At 49.8% G+C, this 22,012-nt stretch overlaps 1 protein-coding gene across 1 annotated transcript in view; it reads left to right on the forward strand.

Moving 5' to 3' along the window:
• The first annotated feature begins 2,835 nt into the window (after positions 1-2,835).
• Kif26b (kinesin family member 26B) overlaps positions 2,836-22,012 on the forward strand; it is a 405,174-nt gene continuing 385,997 nt past the window's right edge. Inside the window, exons 1-2 of the mRNA XM_050142967.1 lie at positions 2,836-3,891; positions 4,632-5,033. Of these exons, the coding sequence (XP_049998924.1) occupies positions 3,829-3,891; positions 4,632-5,033 (465 nt within the window). The 5' untranslated portion in view covers positions 2,836-3,828. The remainder of the gene's footprint in view (positions 3,892-4,631; positions 5,034-22,012) is intronic.

Genomic DNA, 22,012 nt, shown 5'->3' on the forward strand with positions numbered 1-22,012 from the left:
AAAGAAAAAGGAACCCATGCCACCCATGACAGTGGCAGCTCACCTCTAACCAGAGAGAAGGCAGAGGACCATTCTAAAGGGCCAAAAGAAAAGCCCCGGAGAGAATTCTATATCCAGTTAATCAAGTCCTTAAACAGAGAGGTAAGGCAGATAAGTAGACCCAGAGACAACTTGTTGCCACGAGTTCTTTGCTACAAGAATTGCTAAAGGAGGGGCTGGAGAGATGGGTTGCTGGCTGCTGTCGCAGAGGTCCTTGGGTCCAGTTCCCAGCACCCACAGGGCAGTTCACAATCCGCAGCTCCAGTTCTGGTAACTGTGGTCTCTGCAGGTACCAGGTGTGCACGCCCCCCCCACACGCACACACACACACACACACACACACACACACACACACACACACTGGCCAGACATACACTCCCCCACCTACCCCCTCGCCCCTCACCCCCACTCCCCCCCACATCCTGGCCACACCCCTCAACACAAACGCACACACACACACACACACTGGCCCACATGCATGCACACACACAGACACCCTGGCCACACACACACTGACCCACATGCACACACACACAAACACACACACACACACACTGGCTCACATGCACACATACACACACACATACACACATTGGCCCACATGCACACACACACACTGGCCCACATGCGCTGCGCACGCGCACACACACACATCGGCCACACACCCCAGACACACATACACAACACATCCTGGCCAAACACACACTGCCCCCCCCCCCACTGGCACAACCACTTCTACACAGAAAACGAAAACAAGTAAATTTTAAAAAAGAAAGAAATGCTAAGGGAAGTTCGTTCTCCAGGCTAAAAGAAAGGAATTCAATTGGAATTTTAGTTCGTGGGGTGGGGAGAATCCAGACATGCAAAAACTAGGTCAATACATTAAAAAACCCCATGTTTTCCCTAGTGTCATGGAAAGACAGATTTGTCAAAACATAAACGATCATATTGTGGATTTTACAATGTGTATATTTAAATAATTAGCAAAAGGACAGAGGTAAAATGGAAATGGGCCTCCTGAAGTGTACATTTTAGTGAATTCTGCAATGTTACCCCTGAACAGCCCGCGCTAAGTCAGAAATTCATATGAGAGTCATTAGAGCTAGAAACCCAGTCGAGGGATGAGAGAATATGAAGACATTATTCAATTAACAAGAAAGGCAAGCGGAAGGGAGGAATGTAAGACAGCAAAATAGGAAACAGACCCATGCGAACAGTAACAGGAACCCCAAAACCCATGTTAAGCCAAACACAAAAGACATACGGATTCTGTATACAAAAAATTCAAGATCAATCAAAACTGATCTGGGGTGATGGGAAATAGGTACAGCGATTGCTAATGGTTAACGGGGGTGGGGGACTGCCTGGGAAGGGGTGAATTTTTTTATTGAGAAGAATTTACATCTTAATTGGGTACTCATGAAATTTTGCACTAAAAATTTACGCATTTCACTGTATGTGGATTTTACATCAACTCTCTTGAGGGGACTGCCAGCTTTAAAATTTCACCAACAGAGGGCGCTCCGAGCCCATCAAACACGTGGTGGACCGCAGATACTTTGGGACGCACATCAGATCTACACTGGGCTCATCATTCTTCAGGGGGAACCGCGCTGCTCCGCGATGGCTGTCACCCCCCCGCCCCCGTCGATACCACACCTTTCCCACTCGGGGCTCGTCCATTTCACCTGGCCACATGCTGCTTTGGGGCTGATAAGCCGCCCGTAGCTAATGGCGACGATATTTTCCGCGGCACCCAGGCAGAATACAGATGTGGCTACAGCTGGCTTGTGCTGCCTGGAGGCTACCTGTCCCCCTAAGGTCCTCTGCAGATATGATCGCGTTGAAATTGGAAATAGGAACGTAATGGAAACTTCCACAGTGTTCTCAACATCTTCATTTTGACCTTTTCGCCTTGCTTTGAAGGCTGTGAAATATCCCGGGCGCACTGGCTGCAGAGGGTGGGGGGCGGGGGTAGCTGCACCGTGGAGGCACCAAAGATTCCAGTAGGAAGACAAGATGGGGGCGTTGCCCCAGGGTCCCAGCACCCCAATTGCTGCCTTCTGTCCCCCCTTCCTTGCTTATCCATGTGTCAGAAGGAAGACAGACTAGGAAAGCCCGAAATGTCCCCCTGCCCCCACCTAGCCCAAGGCCAGGTCTTTCCGGGGTGCCGGGATGCCATTACACCACACGTGATCTCCGCGCCCGGTTGGTCCTTCAGGAGGCGGCTCGCAGGGTGTTAATTAAAGGTCACAACAAAATAGACCTGCCGGCTCACCAGAAGAAATGTCCTCCCGGGAAATGAAAAATGACACCCCGGAGCAGCCACGTGTGGAGCCCGGCGTACACCGGCTTCCTGAGCTCCGGGGCGCTACGCGGGGTGGGGGGCGGGAATCAGACAGAGGGCGACAGCTGGGTGCTCTGGAGATCTCACAGGTCCCTACGCTCGCAGGCTAACGCGCAAGGGGACGAGGAGACTGATCCCAACCCGGAGGCCCGGGCAGCTCGCGCCACACCCCCTGTCCGGGCCCGCGCAGTCCTCCCGCGCGTGTGCGGTGCCGCCAATCCCTCAGTTTCCCCAGCCCGGCCGGCAGCTGCGCGCTGGGTCCCTGGTTCACCTGTGCGGGTCTCGAGAGGTTTCCCCCATCACTAACAGGGGTTTGGGCCGGAGGGCGGGCGGGGGCTGAAGGCTCCCGGTGCCCAGGCCGGGGTCCGGGGAAGAAGGAACCCCCGGCCGGCTGGGGCTGAGAGGGCGATTCAAGGAAAGGTTTGCCAGGCAGGTCTGGGAGAACAAAGGGCGGGGGGTTGGCCCCGGCCTGTTTGCGGACTTGTTTGTGACTCAATCCGTTTGCACGGCGTTTCAAAGGCAGACCTGCACGCCTTGCCAGGAGAGACCAGCCCCCGGGGGGGCGGGGAGGCGGGGAGGTTCCCGCGCCGCATTTCCGCGCAGCTCGACCGGCTTGGAGCTGCAGGCTCGCACGGCGGGTAGCACCAGAGCCCCCGGCCGCAGGCCCCTCGCCAGCAACTTCCCCGCCCGGAGCCAGATTTACGACCCCACCCCCGCCCCGGCTGCGCCTGGCGATGCCAGGCCCGAGCGCCGCGCCGTAAATGGATCGCGGCGGGCGCGGCGGCGGCTCCGAGGCGGCAGGGTCGCGGTCCCCTAGGCTCCGCGCTGAGCCCGGGTGCACACGCGCGTCCTGATCGCGGACTGCTCGCCGGCCGCGCACAGCCGCCCTCTCCCTGCCCTGCGCGCAACTGTCAGGAGAAAACGGGCCGGCGCATATTGGCTCGGCGACACGCCGAGGCTCCTCCCCGAGTCTGGATCCTTACATTTTGGGAGAATTTCTTTGAACTCAGTTAGCGAGCTCGGGGAAGGAGGCAAGTTCCCACCGCCGGCTCGGCTCGGCGAGGGCTCGCCCACCTTCCCTGCAGCCGTCTTGCGCCCTCGCCGTCGTCCTCCCTCTCGGCCCCGCTGGAGGAGAACGCGCTGGCCGGGCGGAGGAAAATGCCAGCGATCTGGATGTGGCGGTGAAGAGAGGACGCGTGGCTAGAAGAGGCAGAGAGATGAGGAAACCCATTATTTGAGAACCACCAGGCGCTCCAACCCTTCCTGCAAATTGGTGCTATCACTTCTGGGGTCCATTTGCTTTTTCTCTTCCCAACCCCCCATTAAGAAATCTTGACTTGAGGACCAACCCCTACCACGAGGGGGGACGCTTTCTGGGTTGGCAAACCTTTTGGATGTAGCCTTGTGGGAACATTTAGACCCTTTCCTCTGGAAGAGCCACCATGAATTCGGTAGCTGGAAATAAAGAGAGGCTTGCGGTCTCCACCAGGGGCAAGAAATACGGGGTAAGTTGTGGCGGCGTCCACGCGGAGATGCGTTCCCAGGGACCCATTGGGGCGGGTGTCCTCCGCTGCCCGGGAACCACCGGCGGGCTCACGGCCCCTAGCTCTCGGGTGGCACTGGCGTTTCCACCGGTGGGGCCGTGCATGCGTGGAGGTGGGTCTGCAGCTCGCCTGTCTCTGGGAATTTCTTTGGTCCCGGTTCCTCCCTTTCCCTGCACCGGTAACTTTTGTAGTATTGGAGGCAGAGTTAAACCGAAGGGAAGCGTTTCTCAGGAATCCCTCTGAGGTTCCCTGGGCTCGCTGCCCAGGAGCGGGGAGCCCCTTTCATTTACCGGTGGGACCCGGAGGGCTATTCTCCGAATGAGTAAATACCTAGAAGTCACAGTCACCCACCCCTTGGATATGGTGTTGCAGGACCATGCATCTAGGACTTGCTGGGGGCGGGTACCGGATTTGAAAGAGCGGGGCTTTGGATTTCTGGGTGTTCTCGCAGAAACCGAAGGACACCCAAACACCCCAAGCCCTTCTACTGACTCCCGGAGGAATGGAGGGGAACCTGCGCGCGGTCACCCTGAGGAGGGTGCGTGGGGCAGGACTTGCCTAAGGACAGGTCACTTGAGGTATGGAGCTAGATGTAGGGCAGGTTCGCAGCAGTGCAGGCAGGACGGCTGCCCCCAGCCCTCCAGGCTCAGCTCGGGGACCGGTGACCCCGCAGGGCCTGACGCTGCCTGTCTCTCCGGCAGGTGAATGAAGTGTGCTCGCCCACCAAGCCCGCCGCGCCCTTCTCCCCCGAGAGCTGGTACCGCAAGGCGTACGAGGAGTCTCGCGCAGGGAGCCGGCCCACCCCCGAGGGCGCGGGTTCTGCGCTCGGCTCGTCCGGTACCCCGTCCCCGGGCTCGGGCACCTCGTCCCCGAGCTCCTTCACTGGCTCCCCGGGTCCCGCATCTCCGGGCATCGGTACCAGCTCGCCGGGCTCCCTGGGCGGCTCACCGGGCTTCGGCACTGGATCTCCAGGCTCGGGCAGCGGCGGCGGCTCCTCCCCCGGCTCCGACCGCGGCGTCTGGTGCGAGAACTGCAACGCCCGCTTGGTGGAGCTGAAGAGGCAGGCTCTCAAGCTGCTGCTGCCGGGACCCCTCCCGGGCAAGGTGAGCCACTGAGGGGTACTTTGCGGGGAGCTGCGCCCCACTCTATGATGCTGCCTCGGGGTGTCCGGGTGTAAGGCTCCGCACCTGGCCTGGTGGCGCAGGGGGATGCCCCCAGCGGGTTTGCCTTGCTGTTCTCCTTACCCTCCTCTGCCTTACTGCAGCAGCTTGTCAAAGGGGGCGGTAAGAGCCAGCTGCGAGAGTCGAGGGTTCCCGTGGTGGCCTAAGCACCACAGAAACACTTTTTTCCAAAGCCGGCATTTCTCCCTTAACACTCCATGTGTCTACGTGAGGAGGATTAAGAAGTGGCTTGCTTTAAAAGCCAAGATGTATCCTGACCTGCTCCTGGGCACATTTAATAAGCACATTGGTTCTTCCATAGCAACCCTGTCTGCGTGGTGTGACGGGCCCGGAGCCCCCAGAGTGGAACACAATGCAGTTGTATTTGCACAGTTGGGTCCAAGTACTATCACATGATAATATTTACTCTTCCACTTCAAAGGGTTTTTATCAGTGGTTAGAGAGACACATCAAGAAAACAGTGGATTGCTGTGGAGGCTGCCAACACTGCTTAATGGCATTTTCAGGTTTTTTTTTTCTGTGACTTTCTGAAATGAAATATTGTGTGATTTCGAATAGCGGAGTTTAGGAGTAACCGCATCTGCTTGCTTCATCTGCTTATCCAGATACACACACGGATGTTTTCTACACCAGGGCTCAATTACACAGACACCCACAGACTGTTGTAAAACTTAAAATGTGAAAAATCACCCCCGGGAGAATTGGTTTTCTGAATCTAGAAATTATCTCAAGAATAATTAACTCTGGGTTCTTTGGCCTTTTTGTAGTTCCGCCTTTAATCTTCCAGGACACCCCAAGAGTAAATCTCAGGATGAGACGCCTTTCTCAGTCTTGCATGCCATACTGCCCCGATTTAACGCCTTTCCCCATCCACAGACTTGTTTGCTATTTCATCAATATTCCTTGATCTCCTGCTCACTTCAAAGCTGAAGACAGCAGGTCCACGTGGAGGCCATCGTTGTGCACACTGAGTTCATCCTCTGACGGACTCACAGCCCACCGGCTATTCACATCTGTGTGGAGCATTGTGAAGAACGGGGTGTAGAACAGGGTGGGAGAGACTCTGGTGCTTGAGGTGATGGTGTCTGATATTTGTAATCCTAGTAAGTCACAGGCCACCAAAATTATCTGAGCATTCTTGAGGGCGCATGCTCACAAGGGGCTCTTTGTGTTGGTTGTTCGAATGCTCCTCTTGGGCAAAGCAAAGAAGCACCAGCTCTTGTCCTGAAAAGGGAAGGGGTGAAGGGGCACGGACAGGAAGAAACAAAGATTGAAGCGTAACTGCATGCTTGGTGATTTATGGGGTTGTGTGATAGACTCGGCCTCCCGTTTTGCTGAAGCCACCTGAAAAAAATTCACTTAACACTGCTTAGGAGGGAGTGCGATTTTAAGCGCTGATTTTATTTATTGGTTGAAATAAAAGTGATGTTGAGAAACCGGTCATAGCAGAGGGAGGTGGTGCTCCAGATGCAGTCTTGGGCATGCCAAGCCTCGGTGTTCTGCTGACCCAGGGGCATTGAGAGGAGCCTGAACATCACACATGGTTGCCTGAGTTGCATCAAGACACAGATAGCATGAGGTCCAAGGGAGCTTGCAGGATTTAGCCAGGGATAGGATGCTTTGGGGTTAGCTTGCTGCTAGTAAGTGAGATATGGAGTCTTAATATCGAGTGCCCATGGATTGTGTTTGAGAAGGATAGCTTTAAGGGTGATATAAGTTAGGCATTGTCTCCCTCTAATTAGGTGCAAAGTCTTTAATGTCTTTGCAGCATGTTTGTCAAACAAATGCCATGTTCTCTGGGGCCCTATGCATGGTGCGTCCTGTCCGTTGAGACAGGCATTTCTTCTTCTCAGTGCAAGGTTCATGAGCAAACTGTGGACCTCTACCCTGGAGGCACTGAAGGGGTTAAGTTTCAGTAGAACAAGAGATGTCAGTGTGACCCCCCCCCCCCACGTGTAATTTCCCCTAGAGAACAAGAGTCTGGGAAGATAAAGACTTGGTTTTTCGAGACAGGGTTTCTCTGTAGCTTTGGTGCCAATCCCGGAACTAGCTCTGTAGATCAGGCTGGCCTCGAACTCCCAGAGATCCACCTGCCTCTGCCTCCTGAGTGCTGGGATTAAAGGCGTGCACCACCACCGCCCGGCCAAAGACATATTTTTGAGGGGTAATTAGCAAAACTCATCTTCGTAATTCACGTAAGATGCTCAACTGTATTTGGCGGATATTTTCACAGACTACTGAACTGTGTTGGGTGGTGTGAAAATCTTTATACATAAACCATTCAGAAGTCGGAGGCAGAAGAGCCTGCCCTAGAATCTGCTACTTCAGGATGGATTTGGCCTGGGTTCTTTTTGCACCTCTAGTTTTATTTTGCAATATTAGTGAGTCGGTTTTCTCATTTTAAAAATATAATGTTTTCATTAATTCTTTAGGATGTCATCTTATTTTTAGCTTTTCCATTGACACAACGATGAAAAACAGTGATTTGGATTGTTGGATGTCACAAGGAAAGGTTTGAAAAGTGCACCCATTCTTCAGAGAAAGATACAAGGTTGACATTCACCTAAGTGTCCCTATCCTTGAGATTTATGATTTATACGACTTGAGGTTTTGGCTGAAAGGTGTTGCCCATGTTCAGGTTCTAATTTGATGAGTTCACTTCGTAAACACTGTGCTGTCACGTGACTCCCCCCCCCCCCCCCCCCCCCCCCCCCGTGTTCATTTCCAGGTAATAAGCTCTACTGAGTCTCTCTCAGTTTATTTTGGGGACATCTGGGTGAGGAGAAGTGATGAAGTATTAGACAGTCTCTGCAGGAGCATATGTTTGTCCCCCACATTGAAGACTAGCTTTGGTGCTTCAAGAGTTCCTGCCTGAGTCTGAGCATTCTTGAGAGTTGTGTGGCCGCTGGAGGACTGGGCTTCAGGGTAGACCAGTTGTATGGCCACTGGAGGGCTGGGCTTTAGGGTAGACCAGTTGTGCGGCCACTAGAAGACAGGGCTTAAGGGTAGACCAGTTGTATGACCACTAGAGGACTGGACTTCAGGGTAGACCAGTTGGGTGGCCACTAAAGGACTGGGTTTCATGGTAGACCATTAAGTGACTGGCATGTAACTGGGTAAACCGGGTAAGTGGTGGCAATGTTGAAAGAGGCTAGAAGTGTGGAGAGAAAGAATGTGGTGGGTGATGGTCTGAGCTTTCTAGAGAGGAGATCGAGAGCAGCGGCAGGTTGTTGCTGGTTATTTCAAGACCCTGGGAGTGAAAACTATGCTCTGAATTCATCTTCTCAACAGCAACGTACCTGGGCAAGGTCGTAAAGCCTTCTGATTGACTTTTATTACCGCAGGAGGAAAGTGCTTGCCGGTTTATAGCCTTGCTCTATCTTTTAGCCTTCTTAAGTGGAAGTGCTCAGATAAAACAAGAGTGGGGTTGTGGAAAGGAGTGGGGACTTTAAGTGAGGATGGTCCCTTCCCCCACTGCCATGTTTCACTGTGTAAATATAAAACATTTCCTCAGTTGTGGTGAGAGTACCTTTCCTGTTTTATAGACAGTCAAGGCACTGAGCCAGGCAGAGGGGCCAAGGAATGAATCTCTCCCTTTTTTTTGAGCTAACCTAGATCATTCTGATAGCGGTGACAGAACTTTTGAATCTACTGTGGAGAGCCCACAAAACATCAGCCTGAAGAAATTCCCTGGAGTAAGCGCGAATGCTCCAGGTTGGGCGAAGGTTATCGGATATCTGCTCATTTCCATACCAATAAAAGAAAATCTCCTCCTAGGTAAAAGGAAGGTCCAGAGCTGTGTCCTATCTGACTGCTTTCCTCAGTTGCATGTTCTGAGTCCATCTATGCCCTAGAAATATCAGCAAGATTAGCCAGACGCCCTGAAGAGAGTGATCAGGAATCAGAGAGATGAAAGAAAAGAATGTGTGTCGGGGGTTACAAACACCAACCGTGGGCTCTAAATAGCCAGAGCCCGTGGAAGTCTAGACTTGGGGAGACATAAATAAACATTTCTGTATTTTGCCAGTTCCAAAAGAGGAAGGAGGAGTATGAAAAATAACTCTATTCCAAAGTCACACACACACACATACCCAAAGCCATTGTAGTATACTGTATAGATAAAATAGACTTTACATTTAAAATATTTACTAAAGTTTGAAGGAATTTTGGGCAACATTCCCTTACTCTAAGAACACATCTTTAAAAAAAGCGTCTTTAGAATACTGCTAATTTTGAAAGTATTTTAAAAATGTTTCCTTATTGGGGGCTGGAAAGATGACCCAGTGTTTAAGAACGCCGGCTGCCCCTTCCACAGGATGGGGCTTCATTTCTCAGGACCCTCAGGCTGACCCAGAACTGTCTGTAACACCAGTTCCAGGGTCCCCAGCCTCTTCCGACCCCTGTAGGCACAAGGCATGCAAGTGACGCAAGACATACAGGCAAACATTTTTCTTGTTTTCAAGAATTTCATATACGTGTACTGTATAATATGACCTTACTTACCTTCCACTACCCTCCAACTCTCTGCCTCCCTCAACGTAATCCCATCCCAAATTCATGTCCTCTAGTTTTCTGACCACCGCTAAGTTCAGTCAGCGCTGCCCTTATGTGTGTGATGGGGGTGGCCCTCCACCAGAGCCTCGGGAACCTACCAGCTGCCACATTCTTGAAAGAAAGCAAAGAATGGTTCTCCCTCTCCCAGCAGCTACCCGCTGCCGACAGATGCTCAGTGTGTGGCGGAGCCTCCAGAGTGTCTGTCCCAGCTGATACCTGGGTGTCAAGTGTCTTGGTCTTGTGCAAGTGACCGCAGCTGTGAGTTCATGATTGGGACAGCCACGCCATCTCTGGAAGACAGCATTTCACAGTGCCCCTTCTCATCTTCGGGCTCTTTGAAATAAGACAACAGCTGATATATAACAGCAGTAATGAACAAAAATCCTACAGCATTTATCATTTAAAAACTGAGCTTATAAAACGGAGTTTATAAAAGCATTCCCAGTGGAGACAGACGAGCCATAATTTCTTCCTCAACTGCATTTCGTTTCGCCGGACTTTTAAGTGTGGAACTAACACGGTCAGTTTTTGTAGGGATTTAATTTGTCTGAAAAACTCCCTGACCAGTAATCATTTCATCCCCACTCTTCTTAGACAGGACGATTGCATTAGAAATGAGTGATTTTTAAATGGCGAAGGCTGGCAGTTTGGCAGTGTTTGGAATGATTAGGGCAATCAAAGTCTAGGTCATATCCATTGCTCTTGGGTGAATACCCAGTGAGGGTTTGCTGTTTGAGCATGTTCAAGTTTCCTGGGTTTTCAGATGGCAGCTTTTAATCCTTGGGGATCAGGAAACTGGAAATAAATGTTGTCAAGATCCCGAGGAACTATTTGAGTTGTGGCCTAATGGGCATAGGGGAGTAATGTTGGAGCACTTGGAGGGGTCATGGCCGCTCTTCTACCTTTACCTTGTTGATCTGCTGAGGCTCCATCCTCCAAGGAAAGGAGCCCGTAGCTGGACACTCGGCCACAGACATGGAGCTCTAGCCTTCCCTGCCAGATCCTCCGAGATACAGGCCAGCTAGTCGTACAGGGCCTCCTTTCCCTTTTCCGTGTCATTTACCCTTGTCTGGTCTTAGGCACCCACCCTTTCTTCCCTTCTACCCTGTTGAGTGGCCCCATTGGGTCGAGGAACACTCTATAGAAGAGCGCTCAGTTGCTCTTTCTCGCTTCTGGGCACCCATTTAAAGGAGCCCATCTTTATGTACGCTGGTGGAGGTGCTAAAGGGTGGGATACATCTGTGTTCCTGAGTTACATTTGGGTATTTATCAGAATACCGTGTCAGCCTGCACCTAGCTATTGTCTTTGGACTTTCTCCAGAACCTGGACAAAAATGGCCTTTAAATCCTGAGTAGAAAGCCATCTGTCATGAGGGAATTTGCTTTATTTCCGTAACTCATTTTTATTCTATTTGTTTTTTTTAAAGGTGCTTCATTTAGCCCAAGTTGGTTTTGAACTCACTATATAGCTAAGGGATATTCCTACAAAACAGTAAGACGTGTGGCAAAGCTTTTCTTGTTTTAATGCTTAAAATGGTGTAGAATTGGTGCACAGGAAACAGAAAAATAAGCAATATAAAGTCCGGGAATGAATCTGAGTGCAACTGAAAATTTGGTTTATTATATATAGTAGTGACATCTTTAATCAGTGGTAGGAAGATGGGTGTTTTGATAGAAGTCTGGGAACAACTCAATAGATAAATATTTGGGCAAACATAAAATTGATCTATGCTGTTCATTATATACCCAGAAGATCACGCAATGGGCCAGAGAACTAAACGCTAAATACCATATAACTGCACATAGGCCCACTGTCTCAGTGCTCTACAAACGTCCTTCGGTAGTGTCTTAATTGTCTTGTGTTGTGTCCGTGTGTGGGCGTGGTTGAGGGTCAGAGGTCGTGTTGGGTGTCTTCCTTAGCCTCCATTCTACTTCATTTTCGAGTCAGGGTCTCTCCATCCAAAGCTTGTAAGTTCTCGACTGACACTGGCCAGCAAACCCCAAGGACCCTTCTGCCTCTGCCTCTCCAGTCCTGGGATTACAGGACATGCCACTGGGCCTGCATGTTTTATAGGGGTGCTGGGGTCAAACTCGGCTCCGGGTGCTGTGTGACAGCATTCTCCTGACTGAGCCATCTCCCTAGCTCCACTGCATTGCTTTTTAAAACTAAGGAACAGGTATCATAATCTACCAAGTGCTTTTAATGCAAATTATCATCACTGATTGCTTGGTGATGAGCTCTCCTTGAATTCCTGTTATAATGTCTGATCGTAGCGCATGAAAAAATGCCAGTGGATTCAACTGATAATTTATTATTTATTGTTTTTTCTTTCATGTGCATATACCAATAATAATTTCTAATTCTTATTCATGTACTAGTATAGGATTAGAGCATATTATAAATAAAATATGAAAAATATTAAAATTGCAGCCTGGGGCAATACACAGTTTGCGGTGAGAGACAGACACTGCAAGAGTCACACTGCAGCACATCAGGAGCAGAACTTGAGTTGTGCAGGGAGCTTAGGGGATGGGGTGGAGATGGCTGTAGAGAAATGAGTTGACTATGGACACACTGAAGCAGAGATGTTCCAGGTAGAAAGAAGGGCGTGAGGGGGCTATGCATGCCGAGTACACTGGAGGACTTACGTAGTGCAGAATTAACTGTCACTATATGTGTGTGAGCATGTATGTGTGTGTGCGCATGTGTGTGTGCATGCGTGTGTGCCTGTGCATGTATGTGTGTGCGTGTGTGAGCATGTATGTGTGCATGCATGTGTGTGCGCGCATGCGTGTGTGTGCGTGTGTGCGTGCGTGTGTGCGCCTGTGTGTGCATGCGTGTGTGTGCCTGTGCGTGTGCATGTATGTATGTGCGTGTGTGCATGCGTGTGTGCATGCGTGTGTGTGCATGTATGTGTGCATGCATGTGTGTGCACGCGTGTGTGTGCGTGTGTGCGCCTGTGTGTGCATGCGTGTGTTTGCTTGTATGTGTGTGAATGTGTGCATGTGTGTGTATGTGTGTGAGCATGTATGTGTGTGAATGTGTGCGCCTGTGTGTGTGCACACATGTGTGCATGCGTGTGTGTGCATGTGTGTGCATGCGTTTGTGTGTGCCTGTGTGTGTGAACAGGTTGGGGAAGTGTTAGACAGGGGATGGGGGCCTGTGTGAAAAAGAGCCAGGACTTTGTCTGTAGGCAGTGGCACTCATTGGAAGGTGACAGGAGGGGACTGAGCCATCATTTGTGTATTGTGAGAGAGGGTGGATTGAGACAGTGTCCTGGAGTCCCATTAGGGAGGCCCTCACAGTGGCATGAGTGACATCATGCGGACTGAATTGAAGTGGTAGGAAAATGAATGAAATGTTAGGAAAGACCCGGTAGATCCTATGTAGAAATCCATGATGGATGGGGGCTAATGTAATGGACAGGAAATACTCATTCTCCATTCATCAGATGGATTAGATGGGCATGGGGATTATATTAATGGGGGTGGGAGTGGCTATGCGCAACAAAATTATTTGAGTTCTTTACAGCCTGAGATTCAGTGGTCCAGTGGGCCTAGCTAGGGTCTCTGGCAGGGGTTTGGAGGTGGAGACATGTATCTGAGAGCTGGCACCATGAAAAAGGCAATGGAATGCACAGATGGTGTGACTCCATGACAGATGGTGTGACTCCATGACAGATGGTGTGACTCCATGACAGATGGTGTGACTCCATGACTGAAGATGGTGTGACTCCATGACTGAAGATGGTGTGACTCCATGACTGAAGATGGTGTGACTCCATGACTGAAGATGGTGTGACTCCATGACTGAAGATGGTGTGACTCCATGACTGAAGATGGTGTGACTCCATGACTGAAGATGGTGTGACTCCATGACAGATGGTGTGACTCCATGACTGACAGATGGGGTGACTCCATGTACGTGAGGCACATAGCACATTGAGCATGAGATGTGAACATTGACACTGAGCAGGCAGGAAGCCCAAGGGAGCAGGAAGACAGACCAGGTCAGAAAAGATAGCATTTAAAAAAAAAGGAAGGACATATGGCACCGTGGAAATCAAACAGGAGGAGTTTGGGGGACCAGGATGATGGTGAGCCCAGAACTTTGAAGGAATCCAGAAGGCAAAGACTGACGTGTCTGTGGAGTTGGCCATCAGGGGGTTACTGGAAATTTTGGCTTGAAGAGTTTCTGGCCTCTTGGAAAAAGGTCGTCAGTGTCAGCGTGTTCAATAGTGGGGATATCTGAGGCAACTCCACTGGAGGTTTTGTGGGGTACCATTCCTGATGTTCTCATACATTAAAATGAAGTCCTGGGATCAGCAGGCTTGGCACAAAGCCAGACTCCCTTGGTTGTGACCAGGGGCAAGCCGTTTGGTGTTTTGAACCTGGTAGTTCTCTGTCGTTCGGGCTGTAGTGTGGGTCAAGTGACTGAGGTAAGGTAGTACCATCCCTTGGTGTTGTTATTCCAGTGACTTTCAAGGAAGAGTTGAATTCAATAAGAACCAATTTCCTTCCACCATCCGTCCCTCCTTCCTTTCTGTTGCTAATGGTCTGATACCAAAATGGAGAAAAGAGAAACAGCCTTGGAGAAAATGGGGCCATTCATCTCCTTTTGCGTTTCTTCATCTCCGAGTCAATAAAATCACTCATACGTATTCATCATTCCGTAGGTGTCTGTCTCCCAAAAACATTTCAGGTTGATGAAGGTGGCTACTTCTTTTAGCCCCGTTGCCATGAATATGTATGAGAGCTCCCAGCTCTGAGCCCCCCCCCCCCCCAGGGAGCAGGGCAAGAGTGGCTTTTGGCATTTCAGATCCGGGTGAATGAAGGAGGGCAGATTTTCCTTCGGTGACCACGCATGACGCGAGCAGGTCTATGCAGCACCCGGAATTTGGCTTCTCTGCTTTCCGATCCAGTTTTATCTTTCTCAGACAGTTTTCTCTGCACTAATACTGTGCTGATGTCTCATTGATTCCAGCCAGACTCCGTGAAGACTGCTGGAAATAGAGACGATACCCTCCCCCCAGTTGGCAGCATTTTCTGCACCGGTGGCAGCTGGGAGTCTGAGTGGACGTGGAAGGCAGGGCTCTCGCAAACCCTACTATAAAGGGAAGGCATGCTCCAAATGTCACAGACTGGAGGGCTCTGGGCAGAGCAAGAAGCGGCTGGAACTGTGTCTCAGGGTGTCTAGCACGTCCCGGGCTAGGTTGCAACCTCACTATTTTCATTCATTGTTCCTGATTGCTGCTCAGTACTGTTGCTGACCACCAAGGTTCTGGAAGCTGTTTTAACTCCCCACATAGCATGCTCCTCAGATCTTTGACGGCTCACACACACACACAGATTCTGTCTTTAAATGGGTTTGTGTGAAACCGTGAACCGCGAATAGCAAAGCCAAAAACCTGCTCTTCAAAATATAGATTTCAAGTTAATGATTCTTTCCTCTCATTTGAGTGATGTCTGGGATTTGTAATTGCATAATGGAAGAATGTTGTTTTCTAGGCTAACACAATAGCATAGGGTATTGAGGTGCGTATGCGTGTGTGTGTGTGTGTGTGATTCTATCTTTTAATCAGCAGCGATGAGCCGCTATGCACTCCTTAGAAATACCGCCCACTTCTTTCTAGTGGCTGCTTTTGAGGGATATTCAGTGTCACTATCCTCTTGCGACTTCATGCAACGGGATGACCTTATGCAGCAATGGGAGAGCTCTTCACTAAGTGACAGGAAGCCAAACATGAGAAGAGCTGTGGCCAAGAGCTGTTGGGCTATTGCGCTAACATGTTATTCAGAGTATAAACTGTGGAACTTGGGAGACCCACTACCAATCACCACTGTTCAAGAAAAATAGTTTGCTGGTTCAGTTGTGCGTTGGAAGTGAGCGGTGTAAGTTCCCGAGGTTGGTACTGTCCCAGATAGTTGGGTGAATGGGATTGTCTGGTGACTGAGGTACAGTGTGGCCTCCAGCATAGTCAGCATCGGGGTCTTAGGACAGTCCGATGTCTCTCTGTCTCTCTCTCTCGGTCTCACATACCCTCTCCATGCCTCTCTTTTCTTTGCTTTCTTTCTCCTTTTTCTTCTCCTCCTCTCTCTTTGGGTGTTGGGCATCAAATCCAGGACCTCCAAATGTTGGGCAGATTTCTCCCATAGACTGAGGAAGGGAGTCAGCAGTATTTGCTCCTAAGTTCCTCCCAAGTCCATGAGTCTCTTTAAACCTAGATAGAGACCATCAGACTTTAGGAAGTCCATGCTGGCCCTCACATTCCAGACGATAGGCTTGACACAAAGATGATATGCTTGACACAATCTTAGATGGGTGTTAGCTGAGCCAAGAGCCTAAAACTGCTTGGTAGGCTGCCGGGCTGTGGGACAGTAGTTACCGTCGGTGAAGGTCGGTGAGGTGACGTGGTTCTCCTGTTTCTTTCGGTGCTGTACTTAGAACCCAGGGCTCACATGTGCCGAGTACCACTGAACTTGTCCCCAGGCTGTCTCACCTGCGCCACTGCCCCCATCCTGACCCCCCACCCCAGGGTCTTGCTATGCAGTCCTGACCGGTCCAGAACTTGCTATGTAGACCAGGCCTGGCGATTCTCCTGCCACCGCCTTGGATTACAGACATGAGCTGTCCTATTTGATCCTCTCATGTTTTAATAAAGCTGTTTGCTGTGTCCTCTGTGTTTGTAAACAAAATCAACTTAGACTAATAAAAAGATAGTTGACTTTAAGAGATCAATTTGGTAAGAGTTGTCGGAGGAAAAAGTACAGCCTTTGGGGCTGTGAAAGGGGGCCGATTTATCATTTATGTTAAGAATATTTGTCCTATAAATTAGGATGTAGGAATCATTTGGGGCAAGTTTTTCTTTTTTTCTTTTCCTTGGTAATTCAGGAATGAACTCCAAACGTTAAAATCATCATTGAATTAAAAGTTTTTCCCAGGACCCTCCCACCCTTTGATCTCCTCTTTTTTTCTTTGCATCTTCGAACGTCTAGACACCCTAGCACAGTTCAGGCCAATGTGTGCACCCTGAACCCAGGTCCTGCCTCTAAGACTCCTGTCACAGTTGACCTTGCCTTCTAGGGAAAGAACAGTTCAGTCAGCTGCCTGCTGGGTCAACAAGGTTCATTCAGTTACTATCAATCTGGTCTTTCTCTTTTATCACTAGCCCAGGATGTCTCTTTAAGCAACCTGCTTCCTGAGGACTGTTTTCCTAACTTTTTTATTTCAAATACAACATTCTGCATTTTCATCTGGACACAACTGAGGGGGCGTGATATTAGGAGCAGAGCTGGGAGCTTGGAGTAGAGCTGAGAACATTCTAGGGCAGCAGGAGCTGGGAAGCCACCCCTGTCACTCATCTTTCCTGGCATTCTCTGCACATCCAGGCACAGATCCTCACTCAGTGTTTTGATCTATGTGCTGCTGACCGCCCCCACCTTTGGTGATTCTGCCCTTAGCTGCTGTCCTCTGAGTTACTCCCTTCTCCTTTGACCCTAAATTTATTGGTGTGGTCAGGTCTGCAATTTCCAGGCTGCTTTGTGACAGGCTGTATGTGGGGCGTGTGCTTGGGTGGTGTGTGTGTGCCTGTGTATGTGTACTTGGTATGTGCGTGTCTTATATACGTGTTTGTTGTGTATGTGTACATGGTTGTGTATGTGAGCTGTGTGCATGTCATATATACTATGAGATGTTTGTGTGGCATATGTGGTATAGTCTGTGTGTGTTTGTGTGTGTCTGTAATGTATGTATGGATGTGAGATGAGCATATGTGTGTGTTTGGTTGTGTGTACGAGTTGTGTATGTTTGGGTGGTGGTGCATATGGTATGGATGTGAGGTGTGTGTGTAGTGTATGTGGTATGGATGTGATGTGTAAGAGATGTGTGTGCGTAGATGCATATGTGGTGTCAGATGTGTATGTCTGTGTAGCTGTGTGTGCAGTATATGTGGTATGAATGTGAGCTGTGTATGTGTTGATGTGTGTAGTGTATGTGTTATGGATATGAGATATGTGTGTATAATTGTGTATGTGTGTATAGTGTTTGTGGTATGGGTATGAGATGTGTGTGTGTGTAAATGTGTGTGTGGTACATGTGGTATAGTATGGATGTGAGTTGTGTCCATATAGATATGTGTTTAGATGTGTGTGGTGTTTGTGGTATGGATATGAGATGTGTGTGTGTGGTATGGGGGTGGATATGTGTGTAGTGTGTGCAGATGTGTGTGTGCTTTCAGAGCCCTGAAGGGAGCATAGGAGCTGATGGCTCAGTGGACGTCCTGGCTCAGGTTTCAGATATTGTAAGGCTGAAGTTGTTATTGGAGGTCAAGGCAGCTAATAAAATGAGCCGTGAAGTTAAAGGAGCATTCATCTGAGGACGGCTATCACACAGGCTGAAGGGGAAGCCAGTGGCAGCTGCAGGTTGGCCAGTGATGACTTTATGAGCATTTTTTCTCTCTCTCTGTGTGTGTGTGTGTGTGTGTGTGTGCAGCCTCAATTCAAAGTACTGGTTTTAATATGTGTGATTGGGCCTCCTGATTCCTGTATGGGGCACACACTGGGGGAAAGAAACAGAGGTTGTGGGACTTGTATGGGAAGTTTAGGTTTATTTATTGTTTTATAGGGTGCTTGTAGTTTCTAGCGACTCCAGTCATGCCCTTTATGGCTGCTGGGAAGCATCTGGTAGCTTGATGGAAACCTAGGAGGCTCACATGGCCATGTGGAGGCCCACAGGCTTCTGAGTCCCCATGGTAGTTTCCACAGAACGTGTTTCTGCTGACGTTCTGCCCCCGTGGGTCTGTCTCCTGACCTGCACCCATGCATGTCACTAGCGATCTGCCAGTTCCTTGCTTTGCTGGGCGTTCTGTGCACAGGTAGATGGTAATTCCTCTGTGAATATTTGAATTCTCAAAAGATTCTTAATAAAGAAAAGGCAAAACAAAACAAATAATTCCTTTGCACGGCTGGGTCATGAAGCCATTGCTGGGTGAGGGCAAGTGACTGGCTGGTTATATAGGGAGCGGATATCTGGGGCAGTAGTGCTGGCCCGTTGACATGACGTCCTGGTGTCCAAAGAGAAGGCTGCAGCCTCAGGAGGTTCCTTTCTCCAGGGCAGAGTCAGGTATCTGTGGGCTGGCTTTCTGGAGGTCCTTCACGAGTCCTTGGTGGATGTGTTCTTGGTTTGGCTCAGGTATCTGCTTTCACCATCACTGTGCCACTTGCAGAGGAAAGGGATGCAGGGATGCTTGCTGGGGGCTTTCAGAGATGGCTCCTAGGTATTCCAAAGAGCAAAGCTGTCATCACTAGCCCAGAAATAGGTGGTGATGGGTGTGTGGGGGGTGGGGGCAGGACAATTCTCTCAGGCTACGGTGGAATCTGTGAGCTGGGTGGCTGACAGTGAGCAGGACTACCCATTTCCTTCAGTTCTCAGTTCACTTGAGGTCCAGACCCTGGTGGGACCTTGCCTGCTCAGGGCTGCTCTTGGCTTTCCAGTCTTTTTTATTTTGCCTTCCCCCTTGTCTTTTGCTATGGTGGAAAGGGCCAGTTTGCTGTTTCGTCTTTTGTGAGGGCCTGAATTCCCTCTGTGAGCGTGCTGTGGTTTGAGTAGGAATGGCACGCATAGGCCCATGTGCTTGAATGCTTAGTCATCAGGAATGGCACTACTTGAGAAGGACGAGGAGGTGTGGTCTTGTTGGAACAGGCCCAGTCATGCTGGAGGAAGTGTGTCAGTGGGAGTGGGCTTTGAGTTTTCAAAGGCCCAAGCCAGGCCCACTGTTACTTTATCTTCCTGCATCTTTCTGATCAAGGTGTAGCTCTCAGCTAAGCGGCACCATGTCTGTGTTCTCTACATGATGACAATGGACACCTCTGAAACTGTAAGCAAGTCTCCAGTGAAATGCTTTCTTCTGTAAGTGTTGTCTTGGTCATGGTGTCTCTTCACAACAATAGAACACTGGCAAAGACAGTTTCACCACCCTCTTGACCCAATCTTTTTGCTTTTATAGCATCATTTGAGAGATGGGGAGGGTTGGTTTCCATATATGACTTTTGGGAGAGCATGAACACCCGGCCCACGGCATCCAGCGGGAATCACCTGCATAGACACAGACCCCACAGGCCACGCCCGTCACTGCTGTCATTTCCCCTGCAGTGTCTACGTCTTGTGGTGATATGGTAACATGCAATTGCATCCTAGATGGCGGTGAGGACTCTGGAAGAGCAAGGAGCCCTCTCTTCCACTCCCTTGGGAGTCTGGAGGGCAGAGGAGACGACCAAAGCTGGCTTTGCGTTTTTCAGTGCTGAGCATGAAGCAGGCAGGACGATTGACCCACAGGCACGAAAGCAAGAGAATGGTGTTCTGGGTTCTGCTCAGAAACACATGTTGGCATGTTCTCAGCAGACCATGGACTTCTTAAACCTCTTTTATCTTTTTCCACGCAGGCAGAGTCATTGTGTCATGTTAATTTGAATGAACACTTTTAAGTTTTTGGCGTTTCATACCATCAGACTCCCAATTTTCAGCCACTGATTTCTCATTTTTACCTTCTAGAAAGTGCTAGACACCTCCTTCCTCTGCCTGGGACACCAGCTTCCCTGGCCCTTGGGGGCTCAGTGCCTTGTGTTTCGTGTGCGCCTATAACAGTGGGAAGGGTTTCACGCAGGCAGCCGCCATCACTGAGTAAACATGAGAACTGGTAAATAAATCTGTGTGAGCATAGCACATTAAATGGCTCCCCGAATAACAGTCACTAATACATTGCTATAATTACATTGCACATTTTGCTGTAAACTCCAAAAAATGATTTATTAAACTCTTGGGTCCTTGACAGCAATATGTTCAATGGCAGAGCAACTTTTTCAAAATTGCCAGCACATTTTGTGCATATGACTTTTTTGGAGTTCAACCAAATAGGCCTTTTAAAAGCTCCGATTAGTTAAAACCACCTTGTATTTATGCAGCTGGTGCCTAGGTTACCCCACAGGGAGGTGGCCACTCCCCTACTTTGTTTCTCTCAGTACCCTTTTAAGGATTATCAGGGCTGGATATGGAGTGGTTTTATATATATCTTAGAAGAAAGAAAGAAAGGGAACAGGAGCCAAGAAACACTTCCCCCATCCAATACCGCTAACACGGCGTCACCTTTGGTGCGGTCGCTTGCTATTCAGGGCTCTCACCTGCCAAGGCTCCCACCTGCCCTCTGGATTGACTCCTGCCCGCTTTTTCCTAGAGAAGAAACTTTCTGAGCTTGTGGAGTTTCCCGGGGTATTGAAACACTCGCCCCTCACTGTTGTCTGACACCTGCACTGTGGGCATGGTTATGGTGGGTCGCTCAGGTGAGATGGCGCCATGGACATAGAAGGTCAGAATAGGGAATGCGGAAGATGGAAGGAAAGTGGAACCAGGGCTGCCTGAGTATACGGATTTGGCAGGTGGCTTTCCATACAGCTGCCCGTCAAGGGACTCAGAGCCTTGAGAGTCAGTCAAGGTTGGGAAATAAGACAGCTGTGTGTTATGACTCGCAAGAGGGCACTTTCCTGGAATGTACGAAGTCATGGGTCTCATCTCAGCACAAGGAAAGAAGGAACGAAGGAGTAGAAACAAGTGCAAAACAATTAGATACAACTTTTGGGGAGATGTAGAGAGACTCTGAAAGCGGCCGTGATTAAGACGAAACCGAGAGGCTGTGATGCAAGCTCCGCGATCTCCTTTAGTTTATAAACATTTATGGAAAGGCTCTGTGTGCCAGTTTCCTCCGTGTAGAGCCAGAGGAGGGAAGCCTAGGGCTAGGGAGGACGACTCTGTTGAGCTCTTACATTTTACTCTGAGATCTTGTTCCTCGGGGATCTCCCAGTGAGCTGTTGGCATTCTTTGTCAAAGCCTCATCCCTGGAGGAGCAATCACCAGTGTCAGCACTGTGGCGATTACACACAACTTGCAAGTAGACTATCATAGTCATGGAAGGGAACCGCAGATGTCCTGGGAAGATGTGGCCCTGCAGCCTGTTGTAGGATTTCGGCCTAGTGACATTGTGCCCTTGGCAGTGAGCCTGGACTTGAGAGATTAGGAAGCTTCGCGTATTCCAAGAGCTGTGGTATGTTACCTCATGTCTTAGCTCCCCACTTCCCAAAGTTATCAGATAGGCGTCGGAGTCCATCAAGATAAAGACTTCGAGGACATGGGGGGGCAGTGTTTTCTGTGGTCTGGGACTTCAGCTTTAGGAGGAAGGATGTGGCTGACCGCGTGGGCTGGCGGGACAGGGGCCTCTGGCTTTTGTGTAATTATTTCTGTGATTTTAGGGTTGGTTTACTTCTGAAGATAACCTGCCATACAGCATTTAACATCTGGT

This window comes from Alexandromys fortis, unplaced genomic scaffold (genome assembly GCF_014885135.2).
Source record: "Alexandromys fortis isolate MF-2015 unplaced genomic scaffold, M_Fortis_MF-2015_v1.1 scaffold_51, whole genome shotgun sequence".
Taxonomy (NCBI): Eukaryota; Metazoa; Chordata; class Mammalia; order Rodentia; family Cricetidae; genus Alexandromys; species Alexandromys fortis.